Source organism: Mesoplodon bidens (genome assembly GCF_964165515.1).
Source record: "Mesoplodon bidens genome assembly, chromosome: 7".
Lineage (NCBI taxonomy): Eukaryota > Metazoa > Chordata > Mammalia > Artiodactyla > Ziphiidae > Mesoplodon > Mesoplodon bidens.
In genome coordinates this window covers 89,150,359-89,177,707 of record NC_138164.1, presented here as the reverse complement: position 1 = coordinate 89,177,707, position 27,349 = coordinate 89,150,359, and the positions used below count along the sequence as shown (strand labels likewise).

The 27,349-nt window shown below is 37.8% G+C and overlaps 1 protein-coding gene across 1 annotated transcript in view; it reads left to right on the top strand.

Annotated features, from left to right (window-relative positions):
• Positions 1–27,349, top strand: part of DCDC1 (doublecortin domain containing 1) — a gene marked incomplete at its 3' end in the record, with an annotated part of 485,061 nt that overhangs the window by 94,232 nt on the left and 363,480 nt on the right. The window contains 1 exon segment of the mRNA XM_081241118.1: positions 13,958–14,051. Within this exon segment, the coding sequence (XP_081097244.1) occupies positions 13,958–14,051 (94 nt within the window).

Sequence of the window (27,349 nt, the reverse complement as noted above, 5' to 3'; positions counted from 1 at the left end):
AGAAAAATAAATACAAGGAATACAAATTGGAAAAGAAGAAGTAAAACTGTCACTGTTTGCAGATGATATGATACTATACATAGAGAATCCTAAAGATGCCACCAGGAAACTACTAGAGCTAATCAATGAATTTGGTAAAGTTGCAGGATACAAAATTAATGCACAGAAATATCTTGCATTCCTATACACAAATGATGAAAAATCTGAAAGTGAAATTAAGGAAACACTCCCATTTACCATTGCAACCAAAAGAATAAAATACCTAGGAATAAACCTACCTAGGGAGACAAAAGACCTGTATACAGAAAACTGTAAGATACTAATGAAATAAATTAAAGATGATACCAACAGATGGAGGTGTATACCATGTTCTTGGATTGGAAGAATCAATATTGTGAAAATGACTATACTACCCAAAGCAATCTACAGATTCAATGTAATCCCTATCAAATTACCAATGGCATTTTTTACGGAACTAGAACAAATCATCTTAAAATTTGTATAGAGACACAAAAGACCCCGAGTAGCCAAAACAGTCTTGAGGGAAAAAAACCGAGCTGGGGGAATCAGACTCCCTGACTGCAGACTATACTACAATGCTACAGTAAGCAAGACAATATGGTACTGGCACAAAAACAGAAACATAGATCAATGGAACAAGATAGAAAGCCCAGAGATAAACCCAGGCACCTATGGTCAACTACTCTATGACAAAGTAGGCAAGGATATACAATGGAGAAAAGACAGTCTCTTCAATAAGTGGTTCTGGGAAAAGTGGACAGCTACATGTAAAAGAATGAAATTAGAACACTCCCTAACACCATACACAAAATAAACTCAAACTGGATTACAGACCTAAATGTAAGACTGGACACTATAAGACTCTTAGAGGAAAACATAAGAAGAACATTCTTTGAGATAAATCACAGCAAGATCTTTTTTGATCCATCTCCTAGAGTAATGGAAATAAAAACAAAAATAAACAAATGGGACCTAATGAAACTTAAAAGCTTTTGCACAGCAAAGGAAACCATAAACAGGACAAAAGACAACCCTCAGATTGGTAGAAAATATTTGCAAATGAATCAACGGACAAAGGATTAATCTCCAAAATATATAAACAGCTCATGCTGCTCAATATTCAAAAAACAAACAACCCAATCCAAAAATGGGTGAAAGATCTAAATAGACATTTCTCCAAAGAAGACATACAGATGGCCAAGAAGCACATGAAAAGCTGCTCAACATCACTAATTATTAGAGAAATGCAAATTAAAAGTACAATGAGGTATCACCTCACACCAGTTAGAATGGGCATCATCAGAAAATCTACAAACAACAAATGCTGAAGAGGGTGTGGAGAAAAGGGAACCCTCTTGCACTGTTGGTGGGAATGTAAATTGATACAGCCACTATGGAGAACAGTATGGAGGTTCCTTAAAAAACTAAAAAGAGAATTACTGTATGACCCAGCAATCCCATTACTGGGCATATACCCAGAGAAAACCATAATTCAAAAAGACACATGCACCCCAATGTTCACTGCAGCACTATTTACAATAGCCAGATCATGGAAGCAACCTAAATGCCCATTGACAGATGAATGGATAAGAAGATGTGGTACATATATACAATGGAATATTACTCAGTCATTAAAAGGAAGGAAATTGGGTCATTTGTTGAGACGTGGATGTATCTAGAGACTGTTAAACAGAGTGAAGTGAGTCAGAAAGAGAAAAACAAGTATTGTATATTAATGCATGTATGTGGAACCTAGGAAAATGGTACAGATGAACCGGTTTGCAGGGCAGAAGTTGAGACATAGATGTAAAGAACAGTTGTATGGACACCAAGGGGGGAAAGTCGTGGGGGTGGGGATGGTGGTGTGATGTATTGGGAGATTGTGATTGACATGTATACACTGATGTGTATAAAATTGATGACTAATAAGAACCTGCTGTATAAAAAAAAATAAAATAAAATTTTAAAAAATTAAAAAAAAATAGTTTGCTTCTTAAGTTTATATAGTGAATACTCTTGTAATCTACTTGCCATACTAATAATACTGAGTTCACTGAAACAATGTTTCTCATTGGTTAGGATGACTTTAGCTGCAAATAATAGAGAATACTATTTCAAACAGATTTAAGGAAAAAAGAAGCAGGAAATCCAGAGGTAGGACAGCTTCAAGCATAGTAGGACAGGAGTCCAGTTATGTTCTCTATAATTTTCTGGATTTTGTGCTGTTTCACATGTTGTTAACAGGATGGCTGCTGCACAGTCTGGTACAAATTTGTCTAGAGGTAGAAAAGGACCATCTCTTCTCTATGACTAAAGAAGCCTTTCCCAGAAGTCCCTTCTAGTGTCACATTGGCCAGAACTAGATTGTGTCCATCCCCAAATCATTCACTGACAAGGGGCATGGGATCACCATAATTGAGTTACACCAATCAAGATAATTGTAGCCTTCCTTGAGCCAAAAGGAGAAAGCGTAAACTCTGAAACAAAATCAGGACGGCAAGGATGAGGAAGAGAATGGATATTGGGTAGGCAACTGAGAGTATTGTTTCCAATGTGAAGAGGTTTTCTTAATTTGTTTCCTAAGCAGAGTACAGGTGTAACTGAAAGTTGTGCCTGGCTGCTTGCAGCTCAAAAGCCAATAAACACGCAAGGTTGGTGGAAAGGAAAGTTTGCTTTATTTTGCATGCTGGCAACTGAGGGTGGGGGAGAGGGTGGATTACTGTCCAAAGGCTGACTCCCCACCCCCGCCCCTCCACTGACAACCAGTAGCCAAGAAATTTTATAGAAGCAGGGAGGGGGCTACATGCAGAAACAGCATGGTCAGCTCTGACAGTCATCTTGAAATTGGTCATGCGGTTGTCTGACCAGCGTCATCTTAGTTGTTTTAAGTACAATCTTCAGTTCCAGGGTCAGTTTGTTCCCATTTCCTTGAGACCTATTCCCGGAATTGTGGCAGCTTATGTCATGGCTACAGTCTGGTCATCATGTAGTTAACTCCTTCCACCTGACGGGGGGGTTTCAATATCTACAAGATAGCTCACAGAGTATGGCTCAGGATATTATCTAGAGCCCTTGAGAAGGAACTAAAGGTCCTTGGCTCTGTTTAATGACTAAACTATTATTATTCAGTCTTGTTGGACTGTTTTCTTTTGTTTCTGCACTTTCTCACTTCTCTGATTAAACTTATTTTTTGGCTAAAGTTTTTTTTCACAGGCAAAAGGCAGGTGGAAGACATGGTTGAATGGGGGTGGCGGGGGAGGACCATAGGGTCCTGCTCCGTTTCACAGGGTCAGTGCTCTAGTACTAAAAAGAATTAGTTTTATTTGAAATATTTTTTCTGGAATTACACACACTTTAGTTATAGCATAAATTTATAACATCTGTCAGAAATTTTATTTGCTACTTATATCAAACTCTTAATAACAATATAAAATTCATGATGAAATGAATTTAAATTAGACATATATTAACTTTCACTCATTCATTAATTTGTGGTATTTTTATGACTATTAACTTCTGCCAAGCACTTGGATATAAGGATGTGAAAAACCAGCCATGGTCCTGTTCTCAAGGAGCTTTAAGTCTAGTGGTGGGAAAGGGCTTTTATAAAATGGTCAAATTATTGAATATGGAGTAGGTGACATAAGGAGGTCTTCTGAGAAGAAATAAACAGGATTTATTTGGGTACACAAGGAGGATACTGAAGATGGTAACCTTTTCAAGCAGAGAGCACAGCATATGAAAGGATTCCATGGCAGAGTGAACAGGATGAATCCCATGAATTGAAAGGTCTAAGAATTTGTCCATTTCTTCCAGGTTGTCCATTTTATTGGCATAGAGTTGCTTGTAGTAATCTCTCATGACCTTTTGTATTTCTGCAGTGTCAGTTGTTACTTCTCCTTTTTCATTTCTAATTCTATTGATTTGAGTCTTCTCCCTTTTTTTCTTGATGAGTCTGGCTAATGGTTTATCAATTTTGTTTATCTTCTCAAAGAACCAGCTTTTAGTTTTATTGATCTTTGCTATCATTTCCTTCATTTCTTTTTCATTTATTTCTGATCTGATCTTTATGATTTCTTTCCTTCTGCTAACTTTGGGTTTTTTTTGTTGTTCTTTCTCTAATTGCTTTAGGTGCAAGGTTAGGTTGTTTATTCGAGACGTTTCCTGTTTCTTAAGGTAGGATTGTATTGCTGTAAACTTCCCTCTTAGAACTGCTTTTGCTGCATCCCATAGGTTTTGGGTCGTCATGTCTCCATTGTCATTTGTTTCTAGGTATTTTTTGACTTCCTCTTTGATTTCTTCAGTGATCACTTTGTTATTAAGTAGTGTATTGTTTAGCCTCCATGTATTTGTATTTTTTACAGATCTTTTCCTGTAATTAATATCGTCTCATAGCGTTGTGGTCAGAAAAAATACTTGATACAATTTCAATTTTCTTAAATTTACCAAGGCTTGATTTGTGACCCAAGATATGATCTATCCTGGAGAATGTTCCATGAGCACTTGAGAAAAATGTGTATTCTGTTGTTTTTGGATGGAATGTCCTATAAATATCAATTAAGTCCATCTTGTTTAATGTATCATTTAAAGCTTGTGTTTTATTTATTTTCATTTTGGAAGATCTGTCCATTGGTGAAAGTGGAGTGTTAAAATCCCCTACTATGAATGTGTTACTGTCGATTTCCCCTTTTATGGCTATTAGTATTTGCCTTATGTATTGAGGTGCTCCTATGTTAGGTGCATAAATATTTACAATTGTTATATCTTCTTCTTGGATTGATCCCTTGATAATTATGTAGTGTCCTTCTTTGTCTCTTCTAATAGTTTTTATTTTAAAGTGTATTTTGTCTGATGTGAGAATTGCTACTCCAGCTTTGTTTTGGTTTCCATTTGCATGGAATATCTTTTTCCATCCCCTCACTTTCAGTCTGTATGTGTCTCTAGGTCTGAAGTGGGTCTCTTGTAGACAGCATATATACAGGTCTTGTTTTAGTATCCATTCAGCCAATCTATGTGTTTTGGTTGGAGCATTTAATCAATTTACATTTAAGGTAATTATTGATATGTATGTTCCTATTCCCATTTTCTTAATTGTTTTGGGTTTGTTATTATAGGTCTTTTCCTTCTCTTGTGTTTCTTGCCTAGAGAAGATCCTTTAGCATTTGTTGTAAAGCTGGTTTGGTGGTGCTGAACTCTCTCAGCTTTTGCTTGTCTGTAAACGTTTTAATTTCTCCATTAAATCTGAATGAGATCCTTGCTGGGTAGAGTAATCTTGGTTGTAGGTTTTTCTCCTTCATCACTTTAAATATGTCCTGCCAGTCCCTTCTGGCTTGCAGAGTTTCTGCTGAAAGATCAGCTGTTAACCTTATGGGGATTCCCTTGTGTGTTATTTGTTGTTTTTGCCTTGCTGCTTTTAATATGTTTTCTTTGTATTTAATTTTTGACAGTTTGATTAATATGTGTCTTGGCATGTTTCTCCTTGGATTTATCCTGTATGGGACTCTCTGTGCTTCCTGGACTTGATTAACTATTTCCTTTCCCATATGAGGGAAGTTTTCAACTATAATCTCTTCAAATATTTTCTCAGTCCCTTTCTTTTTCTCTTCTTCTTCTGGGACCCCTATAATTTGAATGTTGGTGCCTTTAATGTTGTCCCAGAGGTCTCTGAGACTGTCCTCAGTTCTTTTCATTCTTTTTTCTTTATTCTGCTCTGCAGTAGTTATTTCCCCTACTTTATCTTCCAGGTCACTTATCTGTTCTTCTGCCTCAGTTATTCTGCTATTGATCCCTTCTAGAGTATTTTTAATTTCATTTATTGTGTTGTTCATCGTTGCTTGTTTCTTCTTTAGTTCTTCTAGGTCCTTGTTAAATGTTTCTTGCATTTTCTCTATTCTATTTCCAAGATTTTGGATCATCTTTACTATCATTATTCTGAATTCTTTTTCAGGTAGACTGCCTATTTCCTCCTCATTTGTTAGGTCTGGTGGGTTTTTGTCTTGCTCCTTCATCTGCTGTGTATTTTTCTGTCTTCTCATTTTGCTTATCTTACTGTGTTTGGGGTCTCCGTTTTGCAGGCTGCAGGTTCGTAGTTCCTGTTGTTTTTGGTGTCCGTCCCCAGTGGCTAAAGTCAGTTCAGTGGGTTGTGTAGGTTTCCTGGTGGAGGGGACTAGTGCCTGTGTTCTGGTGGATGAGGCTAGATCTTGTCTTTCCGGTGGGCAGGTCCATGTCTGGTGGTGTGTTTTGGGGTGTCTGTGGACTTATTATGATTTTAGGTAGCCTCTCTGCTAATGGGTGTGGTTGTGTTCCTGTCTTGCTAGTTGTTTGGCATAGGGTGTCCAGCACTGTAGCTTGCTCGTCGTTGAGTGAAGCTGGTGTTGAAATGGAGATATCTGGGAGATTTTTGCCCTTTGATATTATGGGGAGCTGGGAGGTCTCTTGTGGACCAGTGTCCTGAAGTTGGCTCTTCCACCTCAGAGGCACAGCACTGACTCCTGGCTGCAGCACCAAGAGCCTTTCATCCACACGGCTCAGAATAAAAGGGAGAAAAAGTAGAAAGAAAGAGTATAAAATAAAATAAAATAAAGTAAGGTAAAATAAAATAAAGTTATTAAAATAAAAAAATTATTAAAAATAATTTTTTAAGTAAAAACAAAACAAAACAAAACAAAACAAAAAAAACCCAAAACGGACGGATAGAACCCTAGGACAAATGGTGAAAGCAAAGCTATACAGACAAAATCTCACACAGAAGCATACACATACACACTCACAAAAAGAGGAAAAGGGGAAAAAATAATAAATCTTGCTCTCAAAGTCTACCTCCTCAATTTGGGATGATTCGTTGTCTATTCAGGTATTCCACAGATGCAGGTATTCCACAGATGCAGGGTACATCAAGTTGATTGTGGAGATTTAAATTGCTGCTGCTGAGGCTGCTGGGAGAGATTTCCCTTTCTCTTCTTTGTTCTCACAGCTCCTGAGGTTCAGCTTTGGATTTGGCCCCGCCTGTGCGTGTACGTCGCCAGAGGGCGTATGTTCTTCGCTCAGACAGGACGGGGTTAAAGGAGCCGCTGATTCGGGGGCTCTGGCTCACTCAGGCCGGGGGTAGGGAGGGGCACGGAGTGCGGGGCGAGCCTGCGCGGCAGAGGCCGGCGTGACGTTGCACCAGCCTGAGGTGCGCCGTGTGTTCTCCCGGGGAAGTTTTTCCTGGATCCCGGGACCCTGGCAGTGGCGGGCTGCACAGGCTCCCCGGAAGGGAGGTGTGGAGAGTGACCTGTGCTCGCACACAGGCTTCTTGGTGGCGGCAGCAGCAGCTTTAGCGTCTCATGCCCGTGTCTGGGGTCCGCGCTGTTAGGTGCGGCTGGCGCCCGTTTCTGGAGCTCCTTTAAGCAGCGCTCTTAATCCCCTCTCCTCGCGCACCAGGAAACAAAGAAGCAAGAAAAAGTCTCTTGCTTCTTCGGCAGCTCCAGACTTTTTCCCGGACTCCCTCCCGGCTAGCCGTGGTGCACTAACCCCTTCAGGCTGTGTTCACGCCGCCAGTCCTCTCCCTGCGCTGCGACCGAAGCCGGAGCCTCAGCTCCCAGCCCTGCCCGCCCTGGCGGGTAAGCAGACAAGCCTCCCGGGCTGGTGAGTGCTGGTCGGCACCAATCCTCTGTGCGGGAATCTCTCCGCTTTGCCCTCCGCACCCCTGTTGCTGTGCTCTCCTCCGCGGCCCTGAAGCTCCCCCCCTCCACCGCCCGCAGTCTCCGCGCGCGAAGGGGCTTCTAGTGTGTGGAAATCTTTCCTCCTTCACGGCTCCCTCCCACTGGTGCAGGTCCCGTCCCTATTCTTTTGTCTCTGTTTATTCTTTTTTCTTTTGCCCTACCCAGGTACGTGGGCAGTTTCTTGTCTTTTGGGAGGTCTGAGGTCTTCCGCCAGCGTTCAGTATGTGTTCTGTAGGAGTTGTTCCACGTGTAGATGTATTTCTGGTGTATCTGTGGTGAGGAAGGTGATCTCTGCGTCTTACTCTTCCGCCATCTTCCCCCTCGCCTCCAATCTTTTTTTGTTGTTGTTGGATTCTTTTTTTTCCATTGGTAATCTCTGTGAGAGTTATTTCAGTCAAATGATACCGAAAGCCAGACAGGAGTGGCCTGAGAATGAGTGGGAAGAAGGGAAATTGAAACAGAGAGATGATAACGATATTTAGCTGTGCATCAGAATAGTTAGAGGGAGATGTGAGTATGGGAGGATTTAATTTTTAAGATAGGAAAGACTTGATCATGTGTAAGTGTCAGTGGGAAAAATCTAGTTGGGAAGGAGTAGTTAAACGTACAAGAAATGATGGGTAAATATGCCTTAAAACCTGACAGCAAACATAACTGAAAGCATAGGTATAGTATTGGCCTTAGATAGGAGCAGGGACTCCTGTAATACAACTAGAAGGTAAAGGAGAGGATGGGTGTAGAAGTAGGTAGGCTTGTAGCTTTGGTAGCAGGAAGATGAAGTTTCAGTTTTCTCTCTCATGTAGGAGGTCATTCCATCTGCTGACAACAAGAAGGGTAGTAGGGGGCTTCCCTGGTAGCACAGTGGTTGAGAGTCCACCTGCCGATTCAGGGGACATGGGTTCGTGCCCCGGTCCGGGAAGATCCCACATGCCGCGGAGGGGCTGGGCCCGTGAGCCATGGCCGCTGAGCCTGCGCGTCCGGAGCCTGTGCTCTGCAGTGGGAGAGGCCACGGTAGTGAGAGGCCCGCGTACTGCAAAAAAAAAAAAAAAAGAAGGGAAGTAGGGAAGGGGAGGCTGGGTGGATAAAAACACAGCAGAGATAGTTTGAAATATTTATTGTGGCAAGGAAAGGAGAGATTTGACCAAAGATATGAAATAGAAGTGACTGGGCAGTATTGAGGGACCATGGAGGTTGGTGGCTGTGAGTAATAGTGATAAGGATGTGTTCATTTGTGTGACTTTCTCCAGGAGCACCAGGCTTCTTGGTGTGCACACAGAGAGTAAACAGTAAGGGTCACCCAGGGTTAGGACTTGTGGCAAAGGTTATCCATGAATGAGGAAGAATGAGTAGACTGAGGAGAGATGGTGCACTTGAAGGTCAGGATGCTCAGGGGGGCAGGGTTTGTTTGTTTTGTGTGTTCGATAAGAGGGTTGGGGAGAAATTATTTTGAAATAACATTGTAAGTAACACCACTTCCCAAATTTGAGATTGTGTGATATCAGAGACTAAATTCCCAGCGCTTGAGAGGGCTCTGAGGAAATGAGTGAACTCAGGGGAAAGCTCGTTTTCTTTTAGAAGAGGTTAAAGGTCTGGTCGATTTTGTTGATCGGTGGGGGGCGGGGGGGGAGTGTTTTCAGAGTGCACAATGCAAAAGTTTTAGAAATGGATGAAGAAGTTGAGGATAATATATAAAGAACAAGAAAATATAGAACCTTAAGTGAATGATGATGCAGTAGACCGAGAGTAGGAATACTTTTTCTGTAAAGGGGCAGACAGTAAATATTCTTCATCTTACAGACCATAAAGTCTCTGTTGCAACCATTCACCTCTGCTGCATAGCATAAAAGCAGCCATAGAAAATGTATAAATGAACAGTGTGACTGTTTTCCAAGAAAACTTTATTTATGGGCGTTGAAATATGAATTTCATATACTGTAAAAGTGTGACAAAATATTATTCTTCTTCTGATCATTTTTTTAACAATTAAAAACATACAAACCATTCTTAGCCCACAAGCCATACAGAAACAGGCTGTGTCCAGAATTTGGCCCATGGTGTATGTAGTTTGCTGATCCCTGCTTTAGAGGATCCTTTGAAGAGATTGTGTAGGGAGGTCTAAATCTGGGCTTCCATTTCTGGGCTTGACTCATAAAAATATGTTAAAAGATATCAAGGTCCTCTGTGTTTGAGGAAGATGATGTTGTTTGATCTGATGGCTTGTAGACTCAGCTCACTCGGCCTGGGGTTATGTTGCGCTAAGCATACTGTCTCACCTGGACGTTTGGGTATTGCCAAACCAAACTCAGAGGCTGTAGACTGTGGAACCACGCCACCTCTATGGTGGCCATTCCGGAAGCTGCAAACTGCCCCAGATGTGTGTGGGCGTGGAGGTGACTCCCCAAACTATAAACAAATGAACTCAGCTAAAAAGAGTTTGTGGAAAATCTCTTTCCAGGTGCTTGTCAAGAGAAGTCTGGTTTTATAGCATGATGGTTTTTAGATTTCAGTGTCAGAAGAGTTCTCTACAACCTAAGTTATAAGAAATTAACAACAACAACAAAAAATAAATATTTTAAGAAGCTTAATGGGTACAGATTAGTGGAAATGGTATTTTAATTAACCTTAATATTATAGCAAGTTGGTACTGTTGAATATTTTTCAATTGTGAATTTTAAGAATAACCTTACAAGTAGAGGTTTCATTTCAGGGCTTTTGACAGAAATTTATATTGATACTAATTCATACCACTGATAATTTACTGTGAGAAAATGATTACTGAAGGTTGGCATTGCTTAAACACTGCAAGGATCTTTCATCCTGAAAGTAGGAGAGAATGACAGTGTTGTTGATGCATTATTAATTTCTCATATATCTGATTTTCTAATGCCAGTTTTTAAACTCATTTAACTCTTAAAACTTGGCTTGCACAAACATTTTTACTGACGTTTTAGCAATGAAAAGAAGAATCTTTGAGTTGAAAAGCCGTGTGATTTTACTTGGCTAATTCTTTTAAGACTCAAAGCCAGCAATATTTGAGATAATTTTAAAAATCATAGAAATTTTCATTGAAGTAAATGGGACTATCTTTAAATAGCTCATATTTTACTTAGTTTAACTGGTAAATTATAACTTTGGAGGATATTTAGGTATTTGAAGCTTCAAACTCTAATAACTAGGGGATATAATTTGTACTAAAGGGATTTCTTGCACTTTTAAATAATAGATTTGTAATCTTAAGAAATTGAGAGCTAAACATAAAAAATGGAAAGATGAAGAATGTGGTGATGCTGAGGAGGGGGTTGCATCTCTTTAGGGTCTATGGGACCAACTGTAGATTCTTAGTAGTATTCAGAGGTGACTGGCTAAGGAAGAATGCATACTGAGTTAACTCCTTTGAGTATTTTTATCATTGGTGATGGTAAAAGATAATCTTTGGGCACAGAGTCACATGGAAGAAAGTGATGAATAGAAGAATTTTTCTAGTCAGAGACTGTGTTAATTACTAAAAAATGTGTAGATCCCCTGCCAGTGTCGGTCTGTATGTTCCACTATCCTTTCTGTCTCAAGTCACAGACCAAACTGCAGTTTCTTCTCCTGATACCTCCTCTCTTATATTTCGAATATTGTTTTCTGAGCATCTTTAATAAAAGTTTGAGTCCATTAGATGGGAGACCTAGGTTAACTTGTGTGTAGTAGTCATTAAAGAAATTAACCCAAGAGGTTAGGAGGGAAGGCAGGAAGAATAAGGTTTAGAGAGTTGCCAGAGTTATTACCTTATTTGTTTGGGTAGCAAGGACCAGTCCCAGCCATGGACAAGTTGGCTAGAGAGAGGTAGGAACAGTGATATCAGAGGGCCATTCTAAGTTAGGGAGCACTGTGTCTGACTTATGAGGACACATGACATTGGTCCTCCTTCACTGACACACTTAAAGTAGGCAGATTGGAGGTCAGTGGATTTGCTCCACGACAGTGCTTACTGTCACTTATGAAGTACATTGCAAGTACCTTGTTTTTTAACTAGGTAAAGCTAGTTAAAGCTACTGTGAATATTTCCCTCCTAAATTAGAGGGTTCAAGATTATTCCTATAACTTTATCTTTTTTTTTTTTTTTTTTGCGGTACACGGGCCTCTCACCTCTGTGGCCTCTCCAGCCACGGAGCATAGGCTGCGGACGCGCAGGCCCAGCGGCCATGGCTCACGGGCCCAGCCGCTCTGCGGCATGCGGGATCCTCCCGGACCGGAGCATGAACCCGCGCCCCCTGCATCGGCAGGCGGACCCGCAACCACTGGGCCACCAGGGAAGCCCTCCTATAACTTTATCTTTAATCACGAATAGTCTTCTTGGTTTTGAGAAAAACAGCAGCAATACATACTTCCTGAAAATTGCCCAAAGCTCTGGATTGCAGCTAGAGTACAAGAAACACACAATCCTGTAAATGCCCTTGGGAGTATGTGGCATGTGGGAAAATTATTGGTCATGTTCAAGGGTGGAATAAAGGCTGAGAACCTCTGATATAATCCAGTAAAGGTCAATTTGTCAGATTAAATTAATCAGTTAAATATTTGGCTTTTAAATGCAGCACATCACTTGATACAGCAATTAGGATGATAAACCAACTGAGTCACAACGTTTGAAAGTTGTTCTCCAGACTGAAAGAAAGTACAATTTTGTCTCTACATATACATGAAGCTGTTTAAATATGTCTGTTGTCACAAAGAAATGGGTTGATTGGGCTAGAGCTAGGATTACAGGCTCTAGTTTTAAAATAGGGATAAAAGTGAGCAGAAATGGAGGCAGGGTGATATCAGTAATCAGAAAAATTTTAAAACTATATAATCATGTAATGAACATTGTCCTTCAGCAGTTCTTGGTTATGTAAAAGCAATATATTACAGCTATGAACAGTAAGAATGGAAGACAAAGTACTTTCAGTTTGGATTTGGAATACATTATGGACTTTTAAATGAACGTGGCAAGTTTCATGTTTTGGGAGTCACTTCCAAAAGCCTGATAAAAGCCTGCCCTCAGGTTCCTGATACTTCCCAACTTCCTTCTGTTACTTTAATTTTTCTCATCTTCTGAATAGAACTTTCTCTCCAACTGATGCATGTTTAAGTCTTCCCTGATGTTGGAAAGATGATTGTTACACCCTTATAAGGGCTATATCAAGAACAGGTTGAGAATGAAATAGTGCCATTTGCAGAGATGGACCTAGAGACTGTTATACAGAATGAAGTCAGAAAGAGAAAAACAAATATATAATATCTCTTATATGTGGAATCTAGAAAAATGGTAGACGTGAACTTATTTGAAAAGCAGAAATAGAGTCACAGATGTAGAGAACAAACTTATGGTTACCAAGCGGGGAAGGGAGGAGTGGGATGAATTGGGAGGTTGGGACTGACATATATATACTACTGTGTATAAAATAGGTAATTAATGAGAACCTACTGTATAGCACAGGGAACTCTGCTTAGTGCTCTGTGGTGACCTAAATGGGAAGAAAATCCAAAAAAGAGTGAATATGCATGTGTTTATGAATGATTCACTTTGCTGTATAGCAAGAAACCAATACAACATTGTAAAGCAACTATACTCCAATCAAATTAATTTAAAAAAAGAACAGGTTGAGAAATTAAAATATTAAGAGAAGGGCTTTAGCATATTAGAAACCATTAAAAGTGAAGCTCTTCAAACTCAGGCTCATGGAAGACCTTGAAATGTGGTTTATTAATTCCATTTTTTAGCACCCAAAGAACATAAGTTATCAAGGTGAACTGTGATCAGACTGTGATCAGACTGTGATATTTATAATTTATTTTCAGACACTTGGAAAGACTTTAAAAGCTAAGGAAAGTACCTTAAAACCTAATCTAAAACATAATATCCTCCCCATTGTAAAATAAATGAAAAATATAGAAAATAGCAGGAAAAATATAAAAATCTCCCAGAGTTCTACCATTTATTAAATAATGTATAACTACTTTTTAATATTCCTTATATCTCCTTTCTCTTTTTATTAATATTTGTGTGTGTGCTCAAAGTACAATTGGAATCTAACCATTTTAACTGCCTTTTTCCATTTCATATATTAGAAACATTTGATAAATCATCAAATTTTATTTTATAATTTTAAATACCCATATAGTAGAGAAAGGACTTTAAATGTGTATTCAATTTCGTTAGAGCTAACTGTGATAAAGTATTTATAAGGTTTTTTTTTTCTGTGTAGGTTTTAGATATTTGCACAATGAGAATGAACCTAAATTCATCAGCCAGATATCTTTATGATTTAGATGGCAGGAAAATTAAAGATATTTCAAAAGGTAAGTGGCAAAGATTTTGTAAACTATGTGATACTATTTCAAAAGGCATTTACATAATTTTGTTTTACTTTATACATTTAAAAGGAAAAGATATAAAAACCAGTTTAATTATAACATGTCATTCTTGTATGAAGGGAAATCATGAAACAGTATTAAGGTTTGGGGAATCTTTTATTTCATCATGTTTTAGTCCATTTGGGCTACTATAACAAAAATACCATAGATCAAGTGGCTTAAACATTAAGCATTTATTTCTCACAGTTATGGAGGCTGAGAAGTACAAGATCAAGGCGCTGGTAGATTCTTTGTCAGAAAAGGGCCCCAACCTTTTCTGATTGATAGATGGCTGTCTTCTCACTGTGTCCTTAGATAGTGGAAGGAACAAGGGCACTCTCTGAGGTCTTTTATATAAGGACACTAATTCCATTCATGAGGGCTCCACCCTCTTGACCTAATCCCTTCCAAATACTATCCCTTTAGGGATTAGATTTCAACATATGAATTTTGGGGGGTCACGAACAGTCATCTAAGCACAGCACAAGCTTAGATTTTTTTTTAAAATAATGGGTATTTTAACCTTAGCAAGCCATAACTTAATAAACAAAAGTAATTGATATATTTTCATATTTAACAATTTCTATGGTATACAGCTTTCAAAAGAGAGAGACAAGAAATTGTGCTACTTTATGCTCAGAGTTTTTTTAATGTTTTGGTTAACTTCTAGAGGTTTTTCAAAAGTCATGAAATGTGCTTTAAAACAATTTTATTGTATGTCTTTGTCAAAATAAGAGACCTCCCTCTATATTTCTAAAGGCACTGATTTGCCAGTCTTTGAAAGCAAAAATACATGATTTCACATCATTAAATTACTGTCAGTAGTAGTTACTACTATTACTTTACTTTTTACTATTTAAAAATTTACTTTTTATTTCTTTAGTAGTAATTAATATTACTTAATAGTGCCACAATTAACGCTATTAAATGTGCTACTGTATGGTCCTATCACTTCATTTAAACCTTAACTTCATATACCTGAAGAGGGCCAAAATCTTAAGTAGCATACTTAACTGCAAGGCTAGATATAGACAACTGTAAGTGATTTTGGGATATAGCTCTACTGGATACTCCCACTTGTTTCCAGTATTCTTGCTTGTATTGTATAAAAGCAAACTTTCCTGGCTTTATCATCCTTAATTAATACTATTGAGTGACCACTGATATTTTGATACTTACTGTTTATAACTCTTAAAATTTTTTTACTAAGTATCATATATGTGTGTGTATATTTAGAAACCAAATCTATTTTTCTTTATTTTTAATGTTTGTATTAGATATGAGCATTATTTTTCATTTTATTAGGAGTTTTCATCTGAAGATTTTAAAGCACTTGTAGACACTTACCCATTATCTAGAAGCATTAGTTATTTACCTCTAAGACATAAGTAACACAGAGAATTCTTCCTCATGGTCTTTTCTGGGGGAGTGGGGAGAGTAACATTATTAAGTTGATTTCTTCCTTCTTACATTTTTGTCCCCTCCCCCATCACATAGGCTTAAATTTTCTGTATGATAAACAATATTATATAATCGGTCTTAAACTTGCATTAATAAAATAAATAAATAATGCATTTTCTTAAGACCCTGTCTAGCTTTGAGTGATTTCCATCTCACCTGGAATTAAAAAATTATATTTGACTAAATTGCTAGAGTTGAAACTCTAAGGAACCCTCGTTAAGATGAAAGATTAAATTTAGAGAGTTGATTTTTTTTCCCTTCCCAAATGTGGTATAATAGAATTAGTTATCAAAACAGAAAAGTTCTGACTCTGAGGTGTGAGACTTCATGGATGCCAGAGGCATTCAGATTCATGCCTCATGCTTCACGTTTCCCAGAAGTGTCCTATTATCACATTTTAATGCATGCCTTGCCCTGTGTTTTTGCATACTTATAGAAGCTTATGCCAGCTGAAATTAGCCTATGCAACTACTAACATGGGGAAGCATAACAAGCTCACTGGACTTAAAATACTTAAAGAAGCTAATCCTGTTGGAGGAACTTCCAGTGTGCAGCACCCTAGTCACTTAACATTAGGTTTCTGCATTTCTTTTTTCTTTGTTTGTTAGTATAATTTTGTGCATCAAGTGACTGAGATCCCTAAACTTTTATGTCTGATAGTCTTCTGAACTTTAACTTGGGAAAGGTCAAGTATTATATGAAAGTTATCTTTTACTTTAAATAAATGCTAACATTCTGATTTGATATATGACTTCTTTTTGATTACTTCCTCTGTATCAGATCAGAAAAAGTCATTTAATAATGTTTAATATTAATATCATAGCAATTATCTATTATTTTTAAGCACAAATTAGAAGCGTAATTGTACCAAGAACTAAAAGTAACAGATGTACAAAATAAAAGATTTTCTCCTATCTGTTTTGGGATTAGATATACTTTCAATTGTTCCTCCTGTGCTGTGAGAAATGAGTACATTTGACATGACATTAAACCACTGTTTTTACTTTATCAAGTCTAGTAAAACCTTTAAAAACACATGGGATTTACAAATCACTTGTGTTTTAAAATTTCTAAACCATAGAAGATTTTAACAAAGAAATTTATATTGTTACATGTGGAAAAGTTCTTTAGTTGTGGCTCCTATGTTGATCTATTCTTTTGAGAGTATAAGAGAACTACCCACCGTGTAAAGATGCCATATTCCTATATATGGTCAACATGCTGGTGTAGCATTTCTGCTAGAGCATAAAATAAGTGTGAAAAATGCATTCTGCAAAATTACACCCTCAAAAATAACAGTGCTGTGAGAAAAATAGGTTTGAGGAAGACCAAAGTCTATGCACTTTTAAAACGAGAATGCTAACTAAAATAATAATTATTAACTTAGGAGATAATATAAATAGCCCAGGTAGGCATCTCAGAGTGCTGCTTCAGAAGATATTAAAGCTGCACTAAAACAATAGAATGTGAGATAAAGCAGATGAAAGCCAGCTAGAGGTTTGAGCCAGTGGGGCTTCTTTAAAGAAGGCACAGGAGGAAGCAAAACTCCCACAAAGAGTAATGCAAGGCATAGGGTGCACCTTTTTGGGGAGGGAGCCTCGGTGCAGCAGCCAAGCTAACGTCTTTTATCTTCCCTGCTAAAGAATAGAATTCTACTCCTACTCTGTTGGCCTCATTTGCCTAGGAAAAAACACATATTCACCGACTGAACTTCTATATCTTACTGACATCATTCCCCTATTTACTGATCATATATGAGCTACCCGGTGTTACAGAAGCACATAGTAGTGGCAGAACACATGTAGATAGTATCAGAGTTTGATGAAGTTGTTTAATAACACTCTTATTCCCCCAAACATTCCCCAACTTTTTGTTATCTTAACTTCTTTAGCTTAATTATTACATTATGGTGAACCAGGGGAGGCACTCTCCCTCTTGTGGAAAGAGATACTCATTCTCTTAGGACCTTTATGATGCTGCTATTCCAATAACCAAACCCCGCTCCTTTGTGGAACCTTCTAGATCATGGTGCGTAGTATGAAATTTACCCTAGAAGATTCTGAAATGTGTTAGAATAGCACATTAATTAAATTGGATCCAAAGCCATGCTATGGAACACTAAACATTCATTTTCTATTACATTTCCTACCTCAAATTAGCTGTCCAAAATAGCTATATATTCTTAAACAAGTTCTTCAGAGAGTCTACAATGAGATCAACTGACACGATTAACATATTTCAATCACAAAATTCTAATAACATACCCTGAATTTGCATGTTCTCTTGCCCATTATCAATTTTTTGTAAAGAAATCAAATTTGAAGAATAAAATTTCAAAGAAGTTAAAATCCAAAAGTTTTAAGTCCACAAAGTGAATTTCATAATCAAATAATCTTACCTTTGTGAGTTAAAATCCAATAAAAGTTCAAACTTCTCAAATTAAAACTCAAAGAAATTGAAGTCCTTCCTATTTTATTCTTTCCAGTATCAGCCAGATGGCTTCTGGATGCCTGGTCTGAGCTGGAATTCCTATAACAGCTACTGTCTGGGCTCCTGCAGTGGGTGTCATCCCTGAGGGCTCAGAAGTTGAATTGGGTCTACACCAACTTTCTCATGTTTCCTACTTCCTACTGAACCAAAAGATGATCACATCAGCCCCACACCCAGCACATTCAGAATAGAATCCAATCCCCAGTTTCTCATGTGGCCATTCCAAGCAAAATGATGTTTCCTGTTTGGCATGATCCAGTCCCATGTGCTTGTTGCCAAAGACCATAGCAGAGACTAAGTGAAGGAAGGCAAAGAAGAGAAAGTATTCTTCATGTCAGACTTTCCAAGATTCCAGACAGTTTATACTGTTGAGCAGAGTCTATGACCTGTGACATAACTCAGTGGGAAGCAATCTCCCATCAAGGCATTAATTATAGCATTATGTATTTATAATATCTTACAGGAAAAATTGACCAATATACACTGTCTCCTCTCTCAAAGAGGCTTCATAAAGTGTTGGTTAAGTGCTTTGATTTTGGAGCCAGAGCTCAAATTCCATTTATGCCACTTATTGTATGACCTTGGACAGGTTATTCGTTTCTCTGAGAGTGAGTTTCCTAATCTGTAAAATAGGGATTATAATACTTACGTTAATAGATTGTTGTAAAGATTAAGTGAAGTCTGTGTAAAGTCCTTAGAACAAGTGCCGGACATTTGGTAAGTGTTATATAACATTATCACCATTATCGCTGTTATTATTATTCTCAGAGGGTACTGAGAGTGTTGCACTCTTGCAACATTTAGAAATTTACATTGGTGGTAGCCCCAGTCATAAAGACTTGTTTGACCTACGAAAATAACTCTACCATTATTTGCCTTTGTAAGGTGTTCCAAACATCTTAATGTTTCTTTCCCTCTGAGTCCTGTGTTTCCGGACCCCGTGCTGAACCAAACACTGGCCCTATCTAGTGGCATAGTGTCCACCTTGCCTTGGGAGCATTAATTTCAATCCTGGGTCCCGGTGACTGCTGTACTGACCTCTGGCCTAAGAAACCTGCTTGATGGGCACAGCTTCCCCCTCATCTCCACATCAGTTCCAACTGGAGAATAACTTTCAGTGGATCTCTGAATTGAAGGAGCTGTTTATGTTTCTGAGGCTCATTTTCTTAGGTGCCCAGTGAGGGCCAACACTACTGCCATTTCCTCTTGAAGACATGGTCTTTCCTCAGTTTTTGAATGCTTCTGGTCTTGAGTTAATGTTTCTGTCATCTTTTCTTCGGTATTTAGGATTTGCCTCCAGGGTTTGCCTCTACTGAACTCCTGTTCCTTTCAGAAAAATTCCCTCCTGTAACAGACTTGGGGCTGCATAGTTTGCAGCAGTTGAGGTTTTTCTTTTCTTTTACCTTCCCTTTGCTTTCTGGTCCATACTTGTGTTTTTCTACCATATTTCTCTAGCTATTTTTTTCCTTGCAGGGTCTCTCATAGTGAGAGATATGAAGTCAATAAGTTCCAAGTTTGTCAATAGCATCCTTTGTTCAAACCAGTCTTATCCATTTTCACCTCCCTGAGTTAAAATAATCCTACTCAGAATGTATTTTCCTACAGTCCAACATCTAATTTAGATCTGGACTCCTTGATTTGTTCTTGTTCTGCCTGGATCTCCTGTAATGTAATTCATCTTGCCTTTACCTTTTCTTAATCTTAATCTTAGGCCCATAAATTTTTGGAGTTCACCAAATACTTTTTTTTGGGGGTACTTTATATTAATCTTCTTAGTATTCCCCTCTCCAGTTTGTTCAGATTTTATGTGCACTCTTGGTATAACTGTTCCATCCTCATAAGAGATTCTCCGATTTCTCTTGCTATTAATTTATCTGTAACCTAAATGCCACCGCTTCACAATATGCAGGATTCTGCCTTCTCTGGGGAATTGCTCTCCAGAGAAGATTTGCTCTCTGAGATCTTACCTATGAGACTTCTCTGTTAGGTTTCACTGGGGTCCCATTTCTTATTTCTGATTTTGCAACAATTAAAATATACCCCCCTTTTATAATAACCTCTTTAAGAGTAGTTAGACTTGGATGTACCTCCTGTACCCTCATACCTGGCCTTCACGATCTTAGTTTTTGTTTTTCATATCTGTCGAATGTGTGTTCTCAGATCAGACATTTACATTTATTCTAAGGAAATCTCTTTCCTCCTTGAGCTAAATAAGCCATCTTATTTGTTTTCATGCACACACTGCTTTGTTCTGATTGTAAGATTGAAGCATATTTTAAAACCACTTTACTTTCTTCTTGATTCCTTTAACAAATCTGATTCCTAGATTTGTAATACCTTCTTTGAGTTGTTTCACTACTTAACTGAAGAAGACAAAACATTCTTTTTATAACAAATCTACTATTCTATAGGTGAAGCCATAGTTTGGGTTTCTGACAATTAGAACCATGGTCAACATTTATGTGATAAATAAACTTAGAGTCAACCTGAATTGGTAGAGTTTACTTTAAAAGCCTGTGGCCAAGCCACACAAATCTAACGTTAGCTCATCCACAGTTCCTTTTTGGCCCAGAGTGTAGTTTAAAATAACATAGTGGAGAATAGAATTTGAGACATGGGACCTAATGCTTCCTACCTAGGCATGGTACTATCAACTTAATGATTGAACCTCACTGTAGCATGCATAGAACCCAGCTGCCACTAAACTTTAAAGTCCTGACCTGCAGATTTAGTTGCAAAACACAGAAAAACAGCAACTGTTGTTCTCCCTTCCAATGCCTAAACTGATCTAATCCCAATCTCAGGCTTGCCTGCAGTATCAGGTGACAGTTCACTGTGCCAGTAGCTGCAGCCTACACAGTAACCCCACCCTTGCCCTGGGCTAGCATTTTCTGAAGGCCAAGGTTACCGGAAAATAATCCCAGCTGCATTTAATTGCTGTAACCCATCAAGCTCAAAATTCTACACAGTTCTTGCTTATTAAAAACTTCAGGCCAACCTCCCTATTCTCCATGTACAGTCCCTTCAGTAAGAGCACAAATATAAAACTGAAAATTCCACTACATGGCCCAATGTAAGTTGCCAGACACCACCAAGGTTAAAAAGCAGGCAAGCAAACGAACAAAAAACCCACATAGTCCTTGCATATTAAAGCATCATCAAAGCATGAAGCCACCTCGTCAGGGTCCCTCCATATCTGGAGTGTTATTTTCTCTCCAGAATTACTCATGTGTTTCTCAGGGTTCCTGACCATCTTGGTCCCCTAAATATAGCACTATCCTGAGTTTTACAAGACATTCTAGCAAAATATTAACCCTAAGATGGTAGTGAAAACACCAGAATTCGTAGGCAGCTGATCAGAGGGAGGGCAGTCTTGGGGAGAATTGTGCCCTTAACCTTCAGTTTTGTTAACTCCTTGCATTTGGGGGACTGATACTTCCCAATTTCAAAGCATACCACAAGTAAAGCTACAGTAATTAAAACAGTGCGGTACTGGCACAAGCAGAGACATATAGACCAATGGAATAGAATTAAGAGTGCAGAAATAAACCAATACATCTATGGCCAATTGACTTTCAAAAGGGTGTCAAGACCATGCAATGGGGAATGAATAGTCTCTTCAACAAATGGTGCTGGCACAACTGGATATCCACATACAAAAGACTGATGTTGGACCCCTACTTAATACCATATATGGAAAACAAAACAAAACAAAACTGAAAGTGGATCAACGACCTAAATATAAGAGCTAGAAGCATAAAACTTTTCCAAGAAGACATAGAGGTAAATCTTCATGACCCTCGATTTAGCAATGGATTCTTAGACATGACACCAAAATTATGAGCAACAAAAGAAAAAAATAGGTAAATTGGAGTTCTTCAAATTAAAAAAAATTTGTACATTAGAGGACATTATCAAGAAAGTGAAAAAACCACCTACCGAATGGGAGAAAATATTTGCAAATCACGTATCTGATACAGTTAAATAACGAAGATATATAAAGAATTCTTAGACTCAACAACAAAAAGACAAAACAGCTCCATTAAAAAGATGGGCAAAGGAATTAAATAGACATTTTTCCAAAGAATATATACAAACAGCCAAGAAGCACATCAACATCCTTTGTCATAAGGGAAATGCAAATCAAACCCACAATGAAGTAACACTTTACACACATTAGTGATGACTATAAAATAAAAATCACACACATAGACAAAATGGAAAATAAGTTGGTGAAGATGGAGAAATTGGAAACTTTGGATATTGGAAACATAAAATGGTGCAGCCACTTTGGAAAACAATTTGGTTGTTCCTCCAAAAGGTAAACATAGAATTACCATGTGGCCCTGCAATTCTACTCCTAAATGTATACCCCAAAATAATTGAAAATAGATAATCAAACATGTGCCTGTACATGCATATTTATAGCAGCAGTGTAGATAATAGCCAAAAGGTGGAAACCAAACATCCATGAAAAGATGAAGGTAGAAATACATTGTGGTATATACATAGAATGGAATATTATTCAGCCATGAAAAGGAATGAAGTACTGATAATGCTAGAACATGGATGAACCTTGAAAACATTATGCTAAATGAAAAAAGCCAGACAAAAAAGGTACCATATTGCATGATTCCATTTATATTTGAAATATCCAGAATAGATAAATCCATAGAGGTAGAATTCAGATTCATGTTTGCTAAGGCCTGAGGGGAGAGGAGAATGGGGAAACTGTTTAATGTATGAGGGATTTTACTTTGGAATGAAGGAAATTTGTCAGAACTGGCTAGAGGTTGTGGTCACACATTTTCAATGTACTAAATGCCACTGATTTTCTCACTTTAAAATGGTTGATTTTATGTTATGTGAATTTTACTTCAAAAATTATTAAAAAAAAAAAAGACAAGTGGAGCAGAACCACATCATCCCAGTTGTCTAGCCAAGGTCATCCTAGATGGCCAGCTGATTCCAAGACATGTGATCTAGCCCAGCTATGACCTGCAGAACCACCCAGGTAATTTGTAGACTCTTGAGCTTAATAAATGCTTGTTGTTCTATGCCTCTGAGTTTTGAGGTGGTTTGTTATGCAGCATTATTGTAGCAATAGATACCAAATATAGATAGCTATTCATACTTCATAAATATTATCACATTGTCTTTATTTACTAGTTAGACTAAATTCTATTCCTAAATCTTAGTCCTTTGTGTGGCCAAAGAGTGATCTTCCTAAAACATCCTTTTTTTTTTTTTTTTTTGCTCAAAACTTTACATATCAGGACAGTCTTAACACTCTGTATCCTGACATTCAAGCATTATTTTGTTTACTAATACCTCTTTCTCATAACTTCTTTTGATATCATATGTCTGTACCATATGTCATAACATTGGTTTATACAGTATCTGTTTCATGTGTAGGCCTTATCTCTTTAACTAAAGAGAAATTTTGTTCTCATACTTAAAAAAAAAACCTCCAAAAATCTTTTAATATCTACAATGGGACTGAGCATGTAATGGACCCTCAAAAAATTAATATTTAAATAATAATTGTTAAGTATAATCTTTGTTAGAGTAAGTGATGAAAAACACTTTTTAAATGAATGAGTGAATTAAAATTCAAAAAAATTATTTGTTGAATTAAATTTGTACAAATTACCCACTATTAACTACATTTTGTTGCTAATTCTCAGTGCTGTCACTTAGTGATTCACCACCACTCTGAATAGTATTTTGCCATATTCCATAGAACTTTAAAAGCCTGAAGATGTATATGCATTATTAGATGCATAGTGCAGTGTAAAAAACAAATGATAATGACTACATTTTTTGATAGCTGCTTTACAATAGTGTTGTTGATTGATTTACTTTGGATCTCAGCATTAGAAGCATCTTTGGTCATCACCAAAACCTCACTTTGTCATGAATCTCCTCTAAATCATCTCCAATAAGTGTCCATCCAGCCACTACTTGTTCTATTTCTGATAGCTCTAATTTAATTTAAAAAATCTAATAACTTTTAAACTTTCACCGTTAGTCTTGATTTTGTCTTCTGGAGTTGAATAATGCAAATTAATTCCCAGTCTATGACTGCCTTTAAATATTTGAACAAGTGTGATTTAAATCTTCTCCACTTTAAATATCTCCAGTCTCTCCATCTGTTTCTCTGACCCCTCACCATCCTGGTAACTCTTTGTTCTGTTTAGTTTTTTTGGTATTCCTCTTTGTTGACCCCACACTGTACACAATTTTCCAGGTTAATCAATGTTGAGTAAAGCAGCCCCACCTCCTCTTTTTTTTTCAGATCATTATTTAGCCTAAACTTGCATTATTATTTCTTTTTTTTTTTTTTTTGCGGTACGCGGGCCTCTCACTGTTGTGGCCTCTCCCATTGCGGAGCACAGGCTCCGGACGCGCAGGCTCAGCGGCCATGGCTCACGGGCCCAGCCGCTCCGCGGTATGTGGGATTTTCCTGGACCGGGGCACGAACCCGTGTCTCCTGCATCGGCAGGCGGACTCTCAACCACTGCACCAGCAGGGAAGCCCGCATTATTATTTCTTTTACATACATCATATCATTGGCCTAAATTAAACTTAAAATCAACTAAAGCCCCCAAGTTTTTGCTCACAATTTGCTTTTAGGCTACTTCCTTATCCAGTACTTGTACTGCTGATTTTTTAGATATGTGAACAGAACTTTATACATTGATACCTACTAAATTTCTATTTATAAGGTTTTTATTTAGTAGATTAGCCTTACAAGATTTTTCAGTTATTTAATCTGTCACCCAGGGATTAACAATTTCTCCTATCTTTGTTTTCACTTGTAAATTTTGTATGAATACCAATTTTACCACTGTCCAAGTTATTGATAAAAATGTTAAGTAGGCCATGATTAGGGACAGAGATCTTTAGCATGCTAATCGGGTCCCTGCTTCAGATTTATATTAGTTTTCCCTGGATATGGCTGTTCATTTAGTTATGAATCTATAGGCTCACCTATCTCCAACTTAAACACAATTTTCTAATTGCCTCACTCTAGTAACACTATTTTTAAAAGTGAGTTTAGTCTGTCATAATTGCTCCTATTGAATCAATGCTTAAACTTTTATCATGGCCTGAAGGGCCTTCATGATTTGCTCCCTACCCAGCTTCTCCATCTTCACATGTACTACTGACCCCTTCATCTCTGTGCTCAAGTCACTTTATTTTCTTGTTTCTGTTCCTCAAACACTTGATTCTCCTTCATGCCCCAGTACCTTACCATATGTTTCCTCTGCTTGGATTCTCTTCCCCTATCTTCCTTGCAAGCTATTTTTCCTACTCTTCTTAAGGTCTTATTTTAAATATTTCTTCTTCTGATTAGTTTTCCCAACATTGGCTTGCTCCTATCCCACTTCCTCCCTTATCTAGAACTGGTATCCCTGTTACATTAATAGCACCCTGTGTATAGTAATTGTCACAACTGTAATTAATAAAACTGCTTGAGGAGTTATTTAATATTGATCTGTCCCCTAGACTGTAAGATCCGTGAGGATAGAGATTTAGTAGTCTTTTCTATTCCCATGTTTAACCCAGGTCTAAATAATATAGAGGGTGTATTATAAAATATTATAAAAATTAGGGATGATGCCCTTCTTGGTGAAGCATTGTACTTAGATTCCTTTAGATGTAAATGGAAATTTCAGGACTTTGAGAGAGTCTAGTCAAAATGCTTCCCTCTCCCTTTATGCCCTAAAATGCCTAGTACTACCCTTGTGTTGCTAGTACTGCTCCTGCTCTGCTGAATGTGGAATTGTGCAATGGTACAGATGGTCTGGGCCCTGTAAATGGCATTGCTTTCTTAGTTAAAAGTGCGTAACTCAGAAGGGTATGTAGCCTGCAGCCTACAGTCAAGTCCCATACAGGGACAGCTATATGTGTGTGTGTTCATTCTGATTCCTTATATTACTTTCTCCAGGAAAGAAATTGTAAGCCAGGGCAGCATCCACTTATAACTTTCTTTTGTCTTGTTTTGGATAGTGAGTGACATATTTCTCTATCATTTTTAAAGAGAAGCATCAAAAGAAAGCAGTCATGAATTCTAAATAGAGGACTTAACCAGGAGGTTTGCAGACCTTCTACGTTCTCCTGCCTTGTTGCAGATATGCCCATTTATCTGGGAAGGGACATAAGACTTAGCAGTAAGTTGCTTAAAGACAATAGATGGTAGCCACAGTCTATTGAGATCTGCTTTCCACTGGAAGAAATAATGGTTATATGTTGCTGTTAGAGAGGTCAAGCTCCATGAAGGGAATTTCCCCATGGGTCTCCCTCTCTGCACATTAAATATTTGCTTAGTATGCGAATTACCCCAATTTGGGTCCTAATGATTATTGTTTATTTTTCTAAGTGTTCACAAACCATTTTGTAATCTGCCCTAGAACTTTTCAGGGAATAAAGATCAAACTTATGGAAACAATATCTTCTTTAAAATTAAGTACATTTGCCTCGCTTCAATCCTTGAATCCCTTTACCATTTACCTTTACTTCTCAAATTTTATGAAATGTAAATATTTAGGTCTCTTGCTGAAGAAGGATGCCAAATGCTGGTGGTTATTAATCAGTCCTGAAATTTCTCTAGATTGAAATATACAAAGGCAGCCAGTTAAGAGCCCTATTGTGTAGGAAAGATGCCACTCAGGAAAAGTCTTCAAACCTTCCTTGGGACTATGCTCTCTGTGACTTTGCTTTGGTTCCAGGGTACCTTAGACATGGCCCTCAGTGTCCTCTAGTGACTTCCAGACATTGAACTTGAGCACTAGCTACTCTTATTGCTTGGACAAAAACAAAAAGTGCTGGAAGTTCCCTGGTGGCCTAGTGGTTAGGATTCTGGGCTTTCACTGCCGTGGTCTGGGTGGCGTGGACAAAAACAAAAAACAAAAGAAAGAAACCCTGCTAACTAATCACTGATTTATATTTCTACGATTGATCCATAGAGAATATTAAGAATTTTGTTAAGGCTTGATTTTAAAAAGTTTTTTTAGTGGCAGTTAGAGAACTCCCATTATAATTGGATCACTGTCATCTTTTATTAAGTATGTGAATGCACAATTGTGTGATATGAACATTCACAAAGCAGTCTAATCTGCTCACAGACTATTTATATGTCAAAAAATCCCTTTTGAAGTCTTTAAAACATAGACTCTCTTTTACATTCATGAATATATGATCATCACCCCTAGGTTTTTTTGGGCTAAACTTGCTTCAGTATTTATGTAATTTTTTAACCAAGTCCTTGCTTTTTCCCTCTTCTCCTT